The following is a 20536-nucleotide window of genomic DNA, read 5'->3' on the forward strand; positions in this document are numbered from 1 at the left end:
TGAATAAAGAATAGGGAAAAATATACTATATGAAACCATAAATCTCATTACCTGTGTTCTTCAGTTGTATCCAGTTTTTGTAACCCCAGTTGGGGTTTCCTTGGCAAAGACTCTAGAGTTGTTTGCCATTTCCATATCCAGCTCATTTTACAGATGAGGGAGCTGAGGCAAACAGGGCTAAGTGCCAGGGTCACACAGGTAGTAAGTTTCTGAGGCCAGATTTGAACTCATTGAAGAGCAATCTTCCTGACTTCAGGCTGGGTGCTCTATCCACTGCACCACCTAGCGGCCCTTCTTTAAATAAAGCTGCATGACCTAGATATAACCACAGACAAACAGAGGAACAGAGAAGAGCCGTAGAGAGGGTGAAAGTTTCTGGTGAAACAGAGAGTATAAAGTATCACGGGAGATAAAATGGAAAATTTTGATTATGCAAAATCAAGAGCTTTTCCATGAATTTAGAGCTTAGTACAGTGCCTGGTACATAACAGATGTTTAATAAATGTTAGTAGATTCTCACAAACAAAATCAATGCATCTAAAAGCAGAAGGGAAAGTTAAAAGGGGGGGGGAGAATGTAGCAAATTTTGTTTTATTTTGTTTTCTGAAAAAGTCTAGTATTGAAAGTATATAAAGAACTGATTTCCCCAGCTGCAATGGCCTTTCCCCAAATTACTTTCTATTTATTTATTATATATTTTGTATATGTTTGTATGTATTATACATGTCTCTCTTTACTAAGGGTATATTTTCTTCTCCATTAGAATGTAAGCTCCTCTGGGGGCAGCTAGGTGGTGCAGTGGATAAAGCACCAGCCCTGGATTCAGGAAGACCTGAGTTCAAATCCAGCCTCAGACACTTGACACTTACTAGCTGTCACTTAACCCTCATCACCCCACAAAAAAAAAAAAAGAAAGAAAAGAAAAGAAAAAAAAATAGAATGTAAGCTCCTTGAAGATAGTTGTTGTTTCATTTTTGTCTCTGGATCCCTTTGTATTCTAGCACAGTGTCTGGGACATGTTAAATGCTTTAATCAATACTATGCCTAAAGAATTATATTAAAATTCTGGAGATCGACAGGTTGCATTTCTGAATGATATGATCATTTAGAAAGGGCTTGCTTTAATTTTAAGCCTACTGGTCAAGAACTGTTCAAATCAAGTGAAAAACCAGTTATTAAGTGTCCATCATGTTGGGCACTGAGGGAGGTCCAAAGTTTGTGAATGTTTGAGGTACAGAGACTAGGCCAGTATAAAGTAGGTTGAGTGGACTAATATGAGACATGTGGGTATGTAAAGTGGTATAAGATTGTGGAGTATCTTCAGTTCCAAAAATGGAGTATGAACATTATATAGGGTGTATAAGCATGTAGGGATCAGCTTCCATTTAAGTTTGATACCTCTGATCTAATATCACCTCCTTCATTTTAGAGAATCATGGGTTTAAAGTTAAAAGGGCCCACAGAGGCCATCTTGTGCAGTCTTCTCATCTTACAGAGAAGGAAAATGAGGCCCCCGGAGGTTTAAATGCTTTGACAAAAGTGATGCACCACCAACACTCTTTCTACTGCTAAGTGTTTTTGTGACTTTTCCAAGGCCACTTGGTTAGTAACAGAGTTGGGATTCAAAGCAGAGTCCTCTACCTCCAAGCCATATGTCATTTTATCACAATATCTCACCGTAAGAATGGTGAAATCATGACCTAAGGTGTATGTTTATGAAGAGAAAAAGAACCATATGACTAAACTGTACTTCTTAACTAAAAATACGAACTGCTTTTGAGTGTTTCCTTTAAAATAGGGAGAAACTCCAACAGTCCTTCACCTCTCATTAGCATCTTTCATTCTCTTCAGGTGATAAAAGGATTGTAATTATATGGATGTGGGCATCTTATTCACTTTCTTTTCATGATTTCAAATTGCTTTGCAGATTCTATGGCTTTCTCTCTTTTGAAAGGCTAGTTTTTCAGCAAAAAGAAAAATATCTCTGTCCAGAGTCTAAGGTGTATTTGTAGTAAATATGAAGAGTCTTATCATAGTACTGTTTAACATTTTTAGTTTGATGTATTAGTCAGTACATAAAATAGTATTTTTTTTAGATTAAAATTTTATGGATAACTTTTGTTTTTATATCACATATATTTCACATCGTATCTCTCTCTTAATCCACTCCCAGAAAGGCATCTCTCATAAAAATGAATTTATGAAGAGGTAGGAAAAAAAGTTCAGGAAAACTAATCAACTTACCAAAATATTCTTATTATATATGCAATGTTTCATACTCATTGTCTTCCCACCTTTGCAAATATGGGAGCAAAAAACTATCTTCTTATGTCTCTTCTTTGGGCCAAGCTTGGTTATTGTGATTTCATTGCATTCGGTTTCAATTGTTTTGTTAATAATAGTGATAATGATAATAATAATAATAATATTAGGATTTACATAGTACTCACTATGTGTCAGGCACTGTGTTAAATGCTTTACAAATATTATCTTGTTTAATTTTCACAATGACCCTGAGAAGTAGGTACTACTTTTATCCCCATTTTCCTTTGAGAACATTGAATGAAGCAAACAGAGGTTAAGTAACTTTCCCAAGGCCACACAGCTTGTAAATATCTAAGGCTGGATTTGAACTCAGATCTTCCAGACTCCAGGCCTAGCACTCCATCCACTGAGTCATCTGGATATTTTGTTATTGTTGTTTCCTTTTACATTAATGTAATTTTTGTCTATGTTGTTTTCCTGGTTCTCACTTCATTCTACATCAGTTCATATAAGTCATTTTATGCTTTCTTTGTATGATCACATTTGTAATTTCTTATAGCTCAGCAATATTACATTCACATACCACAATTTGTTTAGCCATTCCCAATTCAATGACCAGCTACTTTGTTTTCTGTTCTTTTATCCTTCAGAAATGTTGCTATAAATATTTCTGTGTATGTGAGGCCTTGCTTTTTTTCATTGACCTTTTTATTAAATATGCTTAGCTGTAGAATCTCTAGGTCAAAGGACATACATTTTAATCACTTTCTTAGAATAGTTTCAAATTATTTATCAGAGTGACTGCTGATTTATAGCTCAATCAACAATATGATAACTGTTTTTCCACAGCCCCTCCAATAATGACATCTTTGTCAATTTGCTAAACAGGAGATGAAATAACAAGGTTGTTTGGATTTGCATTTCTTTTATTTAGTAATTTGGAGTTTTCTTATAGTTGTTAATAATTTACAATTCTTATTTTGAGCATTGTTTTTATCCCCTGGTCACTTATCATTGTGGGGATACCTTTTCGTCATAAATATTTCTGTTGATTGTCCATATAACTTAGATATCAGACCTTTCTGAGTGATATTTGATACAAAGATTCCCCCCCCCCCGAAATTTGGCCACTTCCTTTCTTATTTTGGTTACTTTTGTAATTGCTTCTATGCCTTGTTTGGGTAAGAGTTCACTCCACCATCAGTATGGAAGGTATAAGATCTATTTATATTTTCATTTTTATATTATTATCTTTAACATTCACAGGTTGTTGGGGTACATACTTAAAGAATATAAATTCTGACTGATTTCCAATTTCTGCGGAATTCTTGTCAAATAAGGTTCCTTTCTAGGTCAATCAATCAGAAAACAATTACTCATTAAGCTCTTACTCGGTACTAGGCATTGTGCTGAATGCTGTGAATACAAAGAAAGGCAAATATAGTCCCTGCCCTCATTGAGCTTACAGTCTAATAGGAGAGACAACATGTAAAAAAAATAGGTACATGCTAGACATAGAACAAAAGGAAGATAAACTTAGAAATTGATGTCTAGTAGTTTGGGAGTAGGGAAGGGGGTGGGCGGCTTTGTTATGTAGCTGATGTTCTATGCTATTAGTAGCTAGGGGTTAAGGATTGAAATGATATGGACCAGGATAGTTGTGGGCATAGGGAGGCATGAGTTGTCTCCTTATGCCAATGGGATAGATCTGGGACAGTCTGAGTTACCCTTTTCCCCAGGTGGATTGATCAGTCACTGAGCTTCTTGTCCTTTGGGCAAGAAATTTGATACAGTGTTTAGACTTTGCTAGTGCTCTCCTGAGACCCTGTGGAAACTCCTTGGCAGCTGCTTTTAATTTCCTTGCCAGTAGCTTTTTTTGTTTTTCCTTTCCTGAACACTGCTTATATCTCTGGGCAAGTTAATATATTTTTTATTAAAGGGAAAATATCTATCTATCTATCTATCTATCTATCTATCTATCTATCTATCTATCTATCTATCTATCTATCTATCTACCTGTCTATCTGCATGCTAAGCTCTGAGTGATCCATTGCTTCAGGTCCAGAATAATAACCAGGATGGCTATGTAGAAATGCTGTTGATTTTTGTGGATTTATATTCTTACACTGAAACTTTACTGAAATTAGTATCTTAGTCTTTTTTTTTTTTTGCTTAAACCATCATTTTATCAGAAATTGGGATGAACTCCCCCCACACCCTTTTGCCTAGTTTTGTGCCTTTATTTCTCTTGTCTTATTGCTATCACTAGCATTTCTAGACCTATGTCAAATAATAGTAGGGAAAAGAGACATCCTTGCTTTACTCCTATATTTACTTGAAGAGCTTCTAGTATTTATTGCATTTAATTGTAGCTTTTGGTTTAGAAAGATGATTTTTATCATATTAAAAAAGATCCTTTAATGCTTATGCTTTGAAGATTTTTTTCTAGCATAAATTAGGTTCATACTTTATCAAAGACTTTTTCTTCATTTATAGTTCCTTCTTTCCTTGTGCTTTATGACTCCTAACTGTTCTTCATTCTCACTGGGACCTTCATTTCTCTCTACCCCTCAGCTCTTCTCCATGTCATCAGTCCTACACTGGCTATACTATCTTCCCTTGTCTATCTCAATCTCTTGAGGAACTAATTCAACTCTATACTATTTTATACTCTCAAATCCCTTGCCCTTTGTCCTATCATTGGCTACACCTTACCAACCCCAGCATTACTCCTACAATCTGTTTTCTTTGCTCCTATTCACATGCTTTTGAAATGGAGCTGAAGAAAGTCATGAGACTGTGCCAATTGGGCCCACCATGGATTTATGTTATCTAATCTCAATTGGGCTTGAATTGTAGCAAGACAATTCTTTCCTCGCTTTCTTCTCCTTCACTCTGTTTCTGATGAAGAGATGGTTCTCCTTACCAAAGCCAATTCCTCTGCATTCACCCTTGATCCTATACCCTCCTTTCTACTCTAGCAGATTTTCCCCACTCTCTAATCTGCATTCCCTCCCTAGATATTTGTACCTTAGCTACTGCCAAGTAATAATGGTAATGATAGTGGTGGTGATGATGATAACAGCATTTTACATAGTGCTTTAAAGATTGCAAAGTATTTTACAAATATCTCATTTTATCTTCACAATAGTTCTGGAGCTGTTATTACTCTCATTTTACAAATGAGGAAGCACAGACGTACCTGTATCTCCCACATCTCTAACAAATTTTTACTTGATCCAACCATCTTCACTACCTAATGTGTTATATCTCTCCTCTCCTTCTGTGCTAAAATCCTTGAGAAATCCACCTACACTTTCCTCTGAATTTAAAATTTTTGATTTGTCTGAGAGCGTAGTTGTAACTCCTGCTTTTTAAAACTTAGGTGATGCATAGCAAATTTTGTTCTAAACTCTCATTTTGATTCTGTGTATCTTTGCTTTTTAGATGTATTTCTTATAAACAACAAATTGTGATTTTCTTCTTATCCATTCTAATACATTCATTTGATTGGATTATTTAGCCCATTCACATTTAAAATGAGCAGAGTCATGATTACTTTTTCCTTCATTTGTCTTTAGTATATTTAGACTGTTTTAATAACCCTTATTTAAAGTTAACACTTTGTGGATAGAGCCCTGGAGTCAGGAGGACCTGAGTGCAAATCCAGCCTCAGTACTTACTAGCTATGTGACCCTGGGCAAGTCACTTAACTCCAATTATCTCAACAACAAAAAATAAAATAAAGTCAATACTTTGAACTTTCACATTAGTTTTGTTTAGACTACTTTGATGTAACCCTGTTCCCAGAGATTCCATTCCCTTATCTTCCCCTCCTACTTGTCAAACCTAAATTCTTGTTTTCTTTTCCTTTATCTATTTGGTTAACTATTTTTGCCTTCTTTTCCTATTCTCGGTTAAGTGGTTACTTAAATCTCCCCTTCTTTCTTTACCTCCAATTTCTTATATTTGTTTTCTTTTTTTTCTATGCCATTTTCTGAATTTTTATTTGCTTTGTTCACTTCACTGATTTTCTTCCTTTTCTATTTATTCTTAATTTTTATTTTGATTCTCATTTTTTTAATCTATGTTTTTTCAAGAGTTTAATACTTCTAAAGTACTAGGCATGAGTTCCTTCTAACCAATTTGAGTGTCATTGCCTTTACAGATCTTGCTGTTTTGTCCCTTTTATGCTGTGGCTCAATACTAGAAATATCATATCATGAGTGGAGTTATATGGATAGGAAGATTGTCCCATGATGGCAGTAACCATGTGTCTCCAATTTTGGTGGTTCAGATTTATTGCTTCACTTCCTCATGATCCTTTTCTTCCTATTGGCTGTGCCATTTTATCTATGGGTCCTTTTCCCATCCACAGACCCATCCCACCCCAAATTCCTATATTGCCTCATGGAGCTTGCATATTATTTTCCTTATGCTGCAATATTGTTTTTGGAACAATAATCTCAAAGAAGGTAGTCTCCCCAGGCACTGATTTTCCCCAGATTAATCATGTCATGAGGTCCCCAGTTTCCATTGCTAACATATACCTCTACCCACACTGGAATACTTTACAGTGGGAACTCCACCTACTTATTGGCTTGAGGCCTTCCTTTCTCTCCTTTTCATTCTTTCAGTTTCACTCCTTCCATTTTTCTGAGAAAATATAGGAGTCATCATTCCTTACTTCTACACCCATGGATTTGAAAAAAAATGTTAACTATTCCCCTCTATATTTTACTTTCTCTTCATTTATGTAATCTGCCACTCTGCAACTTTGTCCTATTAAATACATTGATTAATCTCTAAGGGGAATTGTTGGATTTAGTCTGTGGTGTCTCAGTTATGCTCCTTCATCTTAATTTCTTTTAAAAAAATCTCTTGATAATCCCTCTTTGTTGTCCCTCTCCATAGCATGAGTGTTCATTCTCTCTCTCTCTCTCTCTCTCTCTCTCTCTCTCTCTCTCTCTCTCTCTCTCTCTCTCTCTCTCTCTTTCTTTCTCCTCTCTTCTCCCCTTCCATCTGAGGGCCCATATCTGATGAACGACATCTAGTGCCCCATAACTCTAAGGGTTATACTTTGGGACTATTTTCCACCATGTATTCAGTTTTTGTTCTAAGAAATCATTAATCAACAAGTATTTGTTAATTACAAAAACCTCTGTGCCAGTCAGCCTGCTCTCCAAGCTCAGATCAGGCTTGAAGAGCCAACCCTTTGATCCTGGGCTCTGATTGGTCAGCATTCACCTAATCTCATCCTGGTCTCAGGTCTAGCATATTCCTTCCCAGCCATCTCCATGTCATGCTGCTTCACACATCTATCTTTCTTTCTGCTTCTCTCTATCCAACCCTTAGCTTTCTAACATTAGCTCTGAAATCAGTAATTCTTGACAAGGATTTGTTAATCATTTGCACTATGATTTTTCTTACCATTACTTCTCTGTCCAAAACATTCCTTCTTTGTTACTATTTCCCCATATGTGCTGTCCTTCTTTTTAGAATGTATTGTCCTTGAGGGTTGGGATTAGCTTGCTTGTATTTGTATCCCTCAACACTTAGTATATATCTGATACATCATAAGTGCTCATTCATTCATACATTCATTCATTCATAAAATTGACAGTCTTTTCCCTGGAGGAACTTACAATGTAGCCAGGGAGATAACATGCACACAGACACAGACACACACTCACACTCAAAGAAGTATATGCAAAATAGATATAAGAGAACTGGGTGGGTAAGTGGGGGGAGGAATAAGGCATTAGCAACTGGGTGGAATAAGCAAAGTCTTCATGTAGAAGGTGGTGCCTTTAAAAGCTGACCCTTTGGGGCAGCTAGGTGGCGCAGTGGATAAAGCATGGGCCCTGGATTCAGGAGGTCCTGAGTTCAAATGTGACCCCAGACACTTGACACTTACTAGCTGTGTGACCTTGGGTAAGCCACTTAACCCTCATTGCTCTGCCAAAAAAAAAAAAAAAAAGCTGACCCTTTAATAAAACCAAGGATTCTGAGAATCAAAGGTTCAATCAAAGGGATTGAACTCCAGGCATTGGGGGACGGACAGTCAATAGAAGTCACAAAGACAGGAGCTGGGGTACTATGTATGAAGAACAGTGAAAAGACCTATATGGCTGAGCATTAGTGTGCATGAATGGGAGGAATATATAATATTGTCAAAAAGATGGATGGAACTAGGTTGTTTTGGTAGTTTTTTTCTCCTTTCATTTTCTGCATTTTTTTCTAAAAAAGATTTCTCTACCTTATTCTCTTCCCTTTCTAGTTATTCTAAGCTTTTATTCTTTGATTCATAGTCTTTCTACTTACTCATTCCCTCTTTAGTCTCTGTGTTCCTCAAGGGATTAAATTTTTTCTATTCTATTCCCTTGTAAATCTCACTTTCTTCCCTCCCTGCTCCTTTCCTGTGGTGCCTTATTTTTGGGAGTATCAATTATTGATGGAGGTAATGAGCATAGAAGCATTGCTCAATGGTAGAAATTTCCCTGTGTCCCAAATTGTTTGGTCCACTGAAACTCCCTGACCTTTCCATGATCATTTTGTTTATTGTTTGCCAAGTCTGTCTGGGTCCAATCCTCCTGTGATGTTGTGAGGCTCAGATGAGATAGTGAATATAAAGCACTTTTCAAAATTTAAAGCACTATATAAACCACTATATAAATATAAAAGCACTATATAAAAATTGTTATTATTATTATTGTTGTTGTTATTGTTAAATAGTCACCAGGCCTCTCTTTTATTGATTGTCCTTTTTTTTTTTTTTAATTTTTTTTTTTTGCAGGGCAGTGAGGGTTAAGTGACTTGCCCAGGGTCACACAGCTAGTAAGTGTCAAGTGTCATAGGCCGGATTTGAACTCAGGTCTTCCTGACTGCAGGGCCAGTGTTTTATCCACTGTGCCACCTAGCTGCCCCCCATATATTTAAAAAAATTGATATTTAGGCTCAGGTTTTCAGGGTATATTATTTTGGGTTGAATCTTGAACTCCTTTGTCTTTCTAAATATATTATTCTATTTCCTCCTGTGGTTTTTGGTGAGTGCATTCTTTTGTTACCCGAATATCTTATCCTTTATATTTACAAATTTCCTGACGAATTTGTACCTTGTCATTGAAATTATGATACATAATCATTATGTGTTGAAATTTGAAACATAGGCAGTTTTCTTGTATTAATTCTTGCATTATAATGTTCAAACTCTTTGATTTGTTACGGTATTTTGGGAGGCCTATGATTCGTAAGTTGTCCCTGAATATCTTGTTTTCAAATTCAGTGTGCATTAGTAGTATATAGATAATGTATTCTTTTAACAGTGTTTCTTTTTGCTTCTCTCAGATTGTCTTTCACTGGAATATATTTGAGTTCCAAATCTGTTTTCTTTTTTGCTTCTTTGGTGAGATTATGATTATTTTTTTCTATTCTGCTAGTCATTTTGCCATTCATTTGTCTCTTGGGCCATTTTAGAACATTCTGCTACAATTCCATGCTTCTTTGGGAATCCATAAAGTTCTGTTTCATTAGATCTTAGTTCAATTTCTTTTGTCTTGCAGTGTTTATTTAGAGACATTTGTGATCTTTTAGATTTATTGATGTTCATCTTCCCTTCTGATTTTAGCATCTTCTCTAATGATTTATGTTCCAGGATTGTTTTCTTCCTACTAAGATCTTTAGTAGTCCCAGTCTTTTTTTCTCCCTCTTTTATTATCCTGTCACTAATTTTTTGATTCCTTCCCTTTTAATGGTGGGTTTAAGCCTGGGATTAGACCCCCAAACTATCTTGGCCTCTTCCCACTTTGAGAAATTCACTTTTCACTGGCATAGGTCATGAAAGTAAGTTCACTGTCCTAAGTAATAGGGCTAGTTCCAGCTGGATTCTATTCTACTTTCCTGCAGACCTTGTACAACTGTACACACTAACTTCCTGCCATAGTTTCTTCTGTTCTTCATTTCTGTGAGATGAGTCAGTATTTGTCAATTTTTATACTTTTGGAGGAGGATCGAGTGAGTATTTTAGGTAGAGTTACTGCCATCCCCAGGGCTCCCTAACTAGGGGGCTAACCAAAGCAGAGCACGGTTCTCTGCCTGTTATGTCTCTTTCCCCATCCTCATATTTGTGTGGTTGAGCTGAGTTGAGGTCCACTGCTTGTTGTAACAATTCTGGGGTGAGGACAGAGGTGGAATGTGCTGGCCATGACTATAGCATCTGGAAAATTACTGCCTGTCCCAGAGCATGGGTCAGGGAGTTTGAGTCGTGAGTCCTGACCCAGTGTATAACGGTGGGGTACTGAGTTATCACTGGAATTAGATAGCTCCACAGTTCATTAATGAGGATATTACCTTTTTGGACTTTTTTCTTTCATGTAGAGATAGCTATAATTGCTTTGCCTATAGCACATAATTCCTTCTTTTGAGTTTTTGGTTTTTTTTGAGGTGACTGGTGAACTTTTTATTTATTTATTTATTTGGTGAGGCAATTGGGGTTAACTGACTTGCCTAGGGTCACACAGCTAGTAAGTGTCAAGTGTCTGAGGACAGATTTGAACTCAGGACCTCCTGAATCCATTGTCGGTGCTCTATCCACTGTGCCACTTAGTTGCCCTCACTGGTGAACTTTTTAGTCTTGGCCATGAGATTCAGAAGCCTCTAAAGGTCTTTAAATATCAAGCAAAATTTATACTTGATCCTTGAAGCAACAATTAATTAGTGAAATTTATTAAGTAGGTGAGTGACATGATCAGAGCTGTGCTTTAGCAGCTGTGTGGAGAATGATTTGGAGTGGGGAAAGACTTGAGCAGGGGGACCAATTAGGAAGTCATTGAAATAGTCCAGATGAGAAGTAATGAGGGCCTGAACTAGGTTGGTGCCTGTGGGAGTAGAGAGAAGGGGACAGATACTGGAGAAGTTGTTGAGGGAGACATGACAAGATTTGGCACATGAACAGATATGTTAATGAGAGTACGGACACCCTACTTGTGAATTTGCATGACTGGGAAAATGGTAATGCCCTCACCAGAAATGGGAAAGTTCAGAAGAGGAATGGATTTTGAAGGAAAGCTAATGAGTATTGTTTTAGACCTATTGAGTTTGAGATGCCAATGGGATATACAGTCCTTTGAATACTTCTTTAGGAAATAATATTAGGGGGACAGCTAGGTGGTACACTGGATAGAGTGCTGGCTCTGAAGTCAGGAGGACCTGAGTTCAAATCCAGCCCCAGACACTTACCATCTGCATGACCCTGGCTTTAACCCTACTTAATGCTGTTTACCTCAATTCTTCATCTGTAAAATGATCTGGAGAAAGAAATAGCAAAATACTCCACTATCTTTGCTAAGAAAATCCTGAATGAAGAGTCAGACATGACTAAAATGATTTAACAACAATGGGTGGCGCAGTGGGTAGAATGCCAGGCATAGAGTCAGGAAGACCTGAGTTCAGATCTGACCTCAGACACGTAATGGCTTTGTGACCTTGGGCAAGTCACTTGAACCCCATTTGCCTCAGTTTCCTTAATTGTAAAATGGGGATAGTAATAGCACCTACCTCCCAGGATTGTGAGGATCAAATGAGTTAATACTTGTAAAGTGCTTAGCACAATGCCTGGAATATAGGAGGTCCTGTATAAATGTAAATAATAAATCTATTAAACAAACAGAAATATATGAATGATGGCTACATCATCATCAAAATCACCATCCCCATCATAATTATCATCCAATTTGGGGGGAAGGATGTAGTACCATTTGGGAGACTATGTGAGAATAACCCACCCATATTTCTTTTTTTTTGTTTTGTTTTTGTTTTTGTTTTTGTTTTTAGTGAGGCAATTGGGGTTAAGTGACTTGCCCAGGGTCACACAGCTAGTAAGTGTTAAGTGTCTGAGGCCGGACTTGAACTCAGGTACTCCTGACTCCAGGGCCGGTGCTCTATCCACTGTGCCACCTAGCTGCTCCACCCATATTTCTTATAGGAGATCAAAACAGCCATTGTTTACCTCTCTCTAAGGAAATCCCTCTTCATATTCTTGTTTCCTTTCTCTCTTCCTTTCTTCTTTTCTTTCAGTCAGTGAGCCATTACACCAATAGATCTTTTTTTTTGTCTCTCTCCTCCAAACCAGTGCTGTAGGGATTCAGGAGAAATGTGAGACACAGTCTCTACCTCGTCTGAGGGTGCCCCTTGGTCTTCCTTGTTACTGAAGAAACTCTCTATGGCCCTCACCTTTCTCTGTCGGCTCTTCTTGCCTTTCTTTTACTAGACTTTTAGCTCCTTAAAGTGGGGCACTGTTTCCAGGCTGCAGTATCCCAAGCTTAAGAAGCCCCAGGTGGTATGATTTAAGGAGAATCAGGTTCTTCACTTGCTGGGCCTGTTCCCTGGTCCTTAGATGACCCCAGACCAACTTGCTAATCAACCAGCTTTGTGTGTTGTGGTTGTTAGCTCCGAAGAACCTGTGCCCCTCCCCCACCTGGGCCACTGCTACTTGAGCCTACCTCCGGGTTCTCAGCATGGGTGAAAAATCCAAGTTCTGCTCTTAGCACCAGCATAGACCCCTGTAGTCTCCTGCCTGCCCAGGGCTCAGTCCATTCACCAGACTGTGAGCTTAGTTCCAGACAACACTGGTGCTTCAGCTGATTGAGAGGCTCTGGGGGTCTCCTTCTCTGGTGAGGCCTTCCTGGGACTGGATCTGTGTCAGGGTGACTGTGGGCTTGGGCTCAACTCCTGTATCAGCACAGCAGCTCCCTCCTTCTGACCTTCCAAGCCGTTCTTGGTTATAAGATTATTTCAGCACATTCTTCTGTGAGTTTTGCTGCTCCGGGCATTTTCCTATGGCGTTATTTGGATGTTTTAGGGAGCGATTGTGTCATGAGTTTGGGAGCTCACTGCCTTTCCTCCACCATCTTGGCTCTGCCCTGGAAGTCTCTTTGAGCCAATTCTGATGAGTGCATAGTCTCTACCTCGAAAGAGCTTCAGGTTAGTTGGACAAATGTAGTTCTGCCTCTTTCAAATGCCTTGGGAAATGGGACTGTGGCCTATCATGCCAGGTGAACATTTACCTAAAACCAAGATGTTTTGTAATTATTGTTGTTATTCTTTGTGGGAGGTGATGGCAGTGATATCTATAGCTGAAGGCTTTCTTAACCTCCAGGAAGAAGCACTATAAAATACCTGCCCATGACAATTCACTATGGGCTTCCAGAAACAGTATCCTGTTAAATTTATGGTACATTTGCATGACTCTCACTGCTCTGATGGCCTTTTCTTGTTCTCACCAGTTGATAATGAAAGTAAATAATGTTCACACACTGTAACTTTGACTGTACATCCACAGTACTAGGTGATATTGATAAAAGGTTCCTAATTTTAAAAAGACCCACATTTTAAAAGTAATTGTATACATTTACTGAACTTTTTTATTTACATTTATTCTGCAGGTATTATCTTTTGATGCCTATTTTGAAGATGAAGTGCCAGATAAAAATCAAGAATTATACAGGATAAGACATTGTAAAATTTACTTCTACCTTGAAGATGACACAATTCAAGTACTTGAACCACAGCTGAAAAACAGTGGGATGCCACAAGGTATCTGTTTGAATCAGCTGTTAAATTGTATGTCTTTACTCTCTTTTTGTCTTCATAAAAGCCTTCGTGGAAAAGACCGTTGAGCACTAGCATTCCTATTTTGTTTATATAAGCCACTTAGGAATGAGAAAAGTGCTTTTTCATATATATAATTATATATTATGTATGTATATATGTCTGTAAACATATGTGTGTATACACACACATATACATATATATTAGTGACAGTTTAATTTACTTTGGAAAAATTAGTCTTTTATTTCCTAGCCAACTTCAGAAAACTAGTCTCAACTTTGGAATATCAGGTTTTTTATGTAGATTTTTCTACTGGTTGTGTTTCCAGAAGGAAATGAGACATTTTTGGGAAAAAAGGAAAGATATAGGAAGGGAAGAGAATAAGCATTTATATTTGGTTTTTGTTGCTATTTTTCATTTTTCAGTTGTGTCTGACTCTTTGACCCCATTTGGGGTTTTCTTGGCAGAGATACTGGAATGATTTGCCATTTCCTTCTCTAGCTAATTTTTCCAGATAAAGAAACAGATGAGGCAAACAGGGTTAAGTGACTTGCCTAGGGTCATATAGCTAGTAAGTATCTGAGGCTGGATCTGAACTCATGAAGATGAGTCTTCCTGACTCCAGGCCCTGGACTCTATCCACTGTACCATCTAGCTGTCCAAGCATTTATATAGTGCCTACTATGTGCCAGATACATATAATAACAATGTAGTATATCAACAGAGATGGTTATTATTATTATGTTTATATCAGGGTCATAGATTTAGAACTGAAAAGGATTTTAGTGTCTATTTAGTCAACTGTATAATTCATAAATGATGAAACTAAGGCCCAGAGCAGTAAAAGTGACTTGCCCACAAGTTTTAAGTATCAGAGGTAGGAGGGGAAATGTCTTTACCCTTCCTCTCATATCCTCCAAACCTCATTATCACATCACTGTTATTTTTATTTGGCATGATATATATTTTTTCTTAAATACAGAAGCATTTTGTTTAGTGGGAAAGAGTTGCACTGGAAGTCAGTTGTCTTGGATTATAGTCCAAGCATAGCAATTTACTAACTGGGTAGCCTTTAACCTATCATGCCACCCTGCTCTGTATTGCATTTTTCTCATCTAGAAAGTGGGGTTGTTGATGCCTGTACTACCTACCTCACATGGTTATCATGAGGATCAAATGATATAATAGTTATTGAGCGCAAATAATCAACTAGAACATAATTCACTTTTTTTTTTTTGGTGGGGCATTGAGGGTTAAGTGACTTGCCCAGGGTCACACAGCTAGTAAGTGTCAAGTGTCTGAGCCTGGATTTGAACTCAGGTACTCCTGAATCCAGGGTCAGTGCTTTATCCACTGCACCACCTAGCTGCCCCTAATAATTCACTTTTAATGTGGCTGAATTAAATGAATAGTGTCCAGTGTGTGCTGTTTTTGTATTGTGGCCCAATTTTATTTGCCAAATGCCCCAATCAGTGACTTTTCTTGGTCACCCATCAGGGTGGGATTCAGTTGAAGAATGGTAAGAGGAGCCATTGGAACCATCTCCTACAATTCTTCAAACTCTAAATATTGGTACTTTCTTGAAGCCCCTCCCTTTCTTTACCTAAAAGGATTTTGTCATATCCTTTCTAAAAGAGTGGAATAATATGTTTTACTGATTCAGAATTTCTGCCTAACTGCCAAACATTTGAATAGATAAATATTTTCTTGTGATACTGTTTGAAGAACTTTGAAATGACATTCCCTACTGACATTTCATAAGTATATAACATCTTCATCAGTCCTTTCCATGATAACCAGTATTATAAAGATGATGCATTTGAGGTCAGTAGGCTCTAGGAGTCTGTAGAAATACTATAATATTAATTGCATGGATTATATTTCCTCATCTTTTACCTCCTCCATCTTCTCTTCCCTCTCCTTTTCCTTCCCCCTTTCTTCTTTTTTCCTCCTCTTTTTTGGGGGGTGGGTAACAATTCTGTTTTCCATGGCTTTTCTTTTAGGCCAATGATCCGTTCTTGGAAGAATTAAGTAGTGTCTTATGCCTGAGTTTTAAAGTAAAGTGAAATACTGTTAATAATATTTTCCAAATCCCTCAATGCAACTTTATCACATCACCATATTCTAAAAGATATTGATGAAACCCATAGTACTCTGACTGCAGACATGGAGCCAGGAGTTTGCAATGCTCACATTGTGTTGTCCCAGGGACATGGGAAACCAGCAGCCCTCTGACCAGAGATGCTGCAGAGAGCCCTAAAGATTACAGTACTGTGAACCTGGACAATCCAGGCAGTTCTGAAATCTACCTCTCTGGGTACAGACACATCAAGGAAAGCAGAAGCCAGTGCTGCATCAAAAGTCAGGAACCCAGGTGATCCAACAGTTCCTGACTCCCCCATCCAAGAGTGCACAGGGCACAGAGCCTGGCACAGATTCCCAAATCAGGAACTGAGGTTGAGATTTGAGTGAGCAGAAGACACTGAATACTATGAAGCAATATGAAGTATCCAAAGATGCCCAAGAGACAAACCCAGAAGAGAGTAACTACAAAGCAGAGTTTTGGGTGGGATGGAGGGTAGGAAATGACTTTGTCACAGAGATTATCCAAGAGTACCTGGAAGAATGAAGCAAGGGACATATGGTAGGTGTGAGATCTATTTTGCACAAGTAACACTGTTGCTCTGCCTGTTCCGCTGCTATTTCTTCTTGCAGCTGTGTCAGGGATATGGATTTTGAGCTGGTCGCTAGGCAGTCAATGAGGAGGACCTGTTTCTTCCTCTCTCATTCTGGACCCCTCCTCATCCTCTATGTTGATCACACCCAACATCCTATACACCAGGTGGTAGATATGATGCCATATAAACTAGGCTGGTTCTTGAATTGGGAGGGTGCAGGACATTTGGTTTCTTCACCTCCATAAGCATGAATGGCCTGGCTTAGAGGGGTGGTCGGTATCAGAGGTTTTACTGGAGCTCCTGCTGCCTTCTGGTGATGGGCCTATATTGCTGTGGTGATTATAGAGCTAAAGGGGAGTAGCTTTTTGTGTATGTTCTTTTTCAATGTAGAAAATTATTTCAATCTCTGTCATTAAAGTTGTTTTGATTGCATTTTGCAGTCCACAAATGTCTCATTGTATTTCTCTTGATCCCAAATCACTGGACTTGCCTAGGTTAGGCCTGGTCCAGAATATCTGGTATTGTTGGCAGGTTAAATTCGTTTTCTTAGGTGGTGGAATAGTGTTGTGCCCCGTGTGATGAAGAAGCCAGATATAACATTTTAGTTTTATGTGGCAATAATATTTGAGGTTTATGTGAATTTTCTTAGTGGGATAAGGAGAAAGCTCCCAGTTGTCTGGTGAGATTGACACGATGGATAGTTGAAGAGTTTAACAGGAACGGTGAATAGATTTCCTGACTTATTTAAAGCTTTATAGAGGCTGGGTTTTCACTAAGAGGAGAGTGAAGTTAAATTGTCTATTTATATTAGGCACTTAGAGGCAGAGGGTCATTGGAAGAGAAGCAGCATTTATATAGCACCTACTATGTCCTGGGCACTATGCTAAGTGCTTTATAAATATTATCTGATTTGATTTTTGCATTAACTCTGCAAAGGTTGGTGCTGTTTTTATCCTCACTTTGCTATTGAGGAAACTGAGGCAAATAAGCTTTTTTTTTGGTGAGGCAATTGGGGTTAAGTGACTTGCCCAGGGTCACATAGCTAGTAAGTGTCAAGTGTCTGAGATCAGTTTTGAACTCAGGTCCTCCTGACTCCAGGGCCTGTGTTCTATTCACTGTACCACCTAGTTACCCCAAAATAATTTTTTTTTTTTTGCGGCACAGTGAGGGTTAAGTGACTTGCCCAGGGTCACACAGCTAATAACTATCAAGTGTCTGAGTCCAGATTGAACTCAGGTCCTCCTGAATCCAGGGCTGGTGCTCTATCCACTGTGCCACCTAGCTGCCCCCCCCCCAAATAAGCATTTGATGTTTAAAAATCATGCCTTAAAGGGAGTGGAGTGGTTAATGGGATCAGATATAACACAGGTAGAAAGAGAAATGCTAATGGAAGAGGGCTAATAGGCTACAGGTGATATGCATTCTCCAGAGATTTCTAAGGGAATACACACTAAACCTGGGCAAGATTAAGGTTATAAGGGAATAGGAGCAGGAGTGATTATGACTACGAATTACGGGAGGGAATAAGAAAACTCTAGGCCTATCCTTTTGATTCACCCTGGTATACTACTTTATGGGTAGTTACTTCATCCATGAGGGTATTAAAGTGTGGGTATGCTTTTACTACTAAGGACCTGCAGTGGTTAAAGGAAAAATTAAAACAGCAAACTAATTAACCATTCAAACAGTGGCTAATGAGGGTGTGGTCTAATGGGGGAAATTTAAACTTTTTGTCAATTACAGAGTTCTATCATCTGGGAGAGTTTACAGAGAATTTGCTCTTGCCAAGTCAGACAAGTCATTTGGAAGCTCTAGATAAGGATGGTCCTTTTTTTTTTTTTTCAGGTGGATAAAATAGAAAGTTCATTATGTGGCTACATAAAGATGAATTCCCTCTACAGTTGATTCTTTGAATGGAGGAAAGCAAAGGATGGGGGTGAAATTTTAAATTGAAATGCATTGGGGGACTGGATTCCCCTTCCTATAACATGTCATTACTTATAACCCGTAAGCTTAGGTTGTAATTGGATGCTGTATTTTGGGCAAAACCACAGTTGCTGAGGCAATGGGCTTTAGATATCATATGGACCTTTTCCTGCCAGATTACATTGTTAGTTTAGACAGATTAACTGGTGTTTGAGCAAGAGACCGCAACGGCCTACTCAGCTGTCAGGGCAAATAGTGCTGTCCACAAAACAGCCAATCTAGGGGTGATGGGAGGAGCGACTGTGTCTGTTGCCACATTAAGTGGGTAGAAGACAGTGATGGTCTTTTCTGTAAGGATCTTTAGTCTGACTTTTGAAATATGGGATGAATAAGATAAGATCGGCCTTCTATGGGTGTTAGCAAAATGTATCAGGACATATGAGACCAGGATAAGTAAGGGTTTTTCTGTACTAGCAGAATTTAAGATATCTTTGAAATCCTCCCACCCCTACCTGATCATTCCCTACTCTGTTTAGATGTTCAAAGTCACCCAAGTCTTGGCATTTAAATTTAAGGAACTGTTGGAATGAGTTCCACTAGGTGGTTAAGTGAGATTTGTCTAAGGATGTAGTCCGTACCAGGTTACTGACACTCACTCTCCCAGAAACTAATAAGGAAGACCACGTTTATTGGACTCTTCAGGTTTTGGAGAATCCAGATTCCCTGCCTGGATAGCTTGATGCTTATCTGTCTAGTTTCTCACAAATCTGCTTCTTCTAACGGTGCCTGGAAGAGGCTACATTGCTTTTTGGAAGATCAGAAGGGCTCTACTATGCAATGGTCTTATGTTCCTATGAAGCTTATGCTCCTGGAAGTCTTTGTCTATAAGGATCAGGCTGAGTGAAACCTTTGTCAAGTACTAAGGGGTTGCTAGATTAAAGTAGTTAGGTGGTGCAGTGAATAGAGTGCCAGGCCTGAAGTCAGGAAGACTCATTTGTGTGAGTTCAAATTTGGCATCAGACACTTACTAGCTGTGTGACCCTGGACAAGTCACATAACCCTTGTTACCTCCATTCTCCATCTGTAAAATGAACTGGAGATTAAGATGACAAGCCACTTCAGTATCTTTGTTAAGAAAATTGCAATATGGGGTCACGAGTGTTCAATTCTGAAAAATGGCTGAACAACAACAACAAGACTTCTGAAACCATGATCTCTCTGAATTGGCTATTCATTATGCCTCTTTTGAAAAACAGTTGCTTGCCTATTATTGGACCCTAGCTTCTCATTACCCTCTGTCCAAAGTTATCAGTTATGGACTGGATGATATAAAATGGATCCTTTAACAAGATAAATGTGGCACAGTAATATTTTTCAATGGAAAAATATATCCAAACTAGCGCTATGCAGGTCCCTAGGATCTTAGTGCCCAAACTGTTGGAGACAATTGTTTTCTATTAGTCTAATGAACCCCTGCCTATGTGGACCTAGCTCTTGAGAAACATTGTTTTACTTATTTCACCAATAGCTCTGTGTTATGCAACTGGGCCTGAGTGGCATAAAGCCTAGAAAGACTTACATGAATTGCTGCAAAGTGAAGTGAGCAGCTCCAGTAGAACATTGTATACAGTAACAGCAATATTGTATGATGATCAACTGTGAATGACACAGCTATTCTCAGCAATCCATTGATCCAAGACAATTCTGAAGGACTCATAATGAAAAATGCTATACACCTCCAGAGAAAGAACAGATGCGGTCTGAATGCAGATCAAAGCATACTGTTTTTACTCTGTCATCTATCTATCTATCTATCTATCTATCTATCTATCTATCTATCTATCTATCTATCTATCTATCTATCTATCTATCTAATGTTTCTATCTATGTATCCATCTAGTTATCTATCTATGTGTGTATGTATGTATGTGTGTATCTATATATGTATCTGTCTGTCTGTTTATGGGCCTATCCACCTATGGAAATGTTTTATGTGATTACACATGTATAACTGATATCAAATTGCTTACTGTCTCAGAGAGGGGGGAGAAAGGGAAGGA

At 38.3% G+C, this 20536-nt stretch overlaps 1 protein-coding gene across 1 annotated transcript in view; it reads left to right on the forward strand.

Annotated features, from left to right (window-relative positions):
* Positions 1-20536, forward strand: part of EFHC2 (EF-hand domain containing 2) — a 231934-nt gene that overhangs the window by 66371 nt on the left and 145027 nt on the right. Inside the window, exon 3 of the mRNA XM_043996895.1 lies at positions 13707-13857. Coding sequence (XP_043852830.1) covers positions 13707-13857 — 151 coding nt within the window. The remainder of the gene's footprint in view (positions 1-13706; positions 13858-20536) is intronic.

Source organism: Dromiciops gliroides, chromosome 3 (genome assembly GCF_019393635.1).
Source record: "Dromiciops gliroides isolate mDroGli1 chromosome 3, mDroGli1.pri, whole genome shotgun sequence".
NCBI lineage: Eukaryota > Metazoa > Chordata > Mammalia > Microbiotheria > Microbiotheriidae > Dromiciops > Dromiciops gliroides.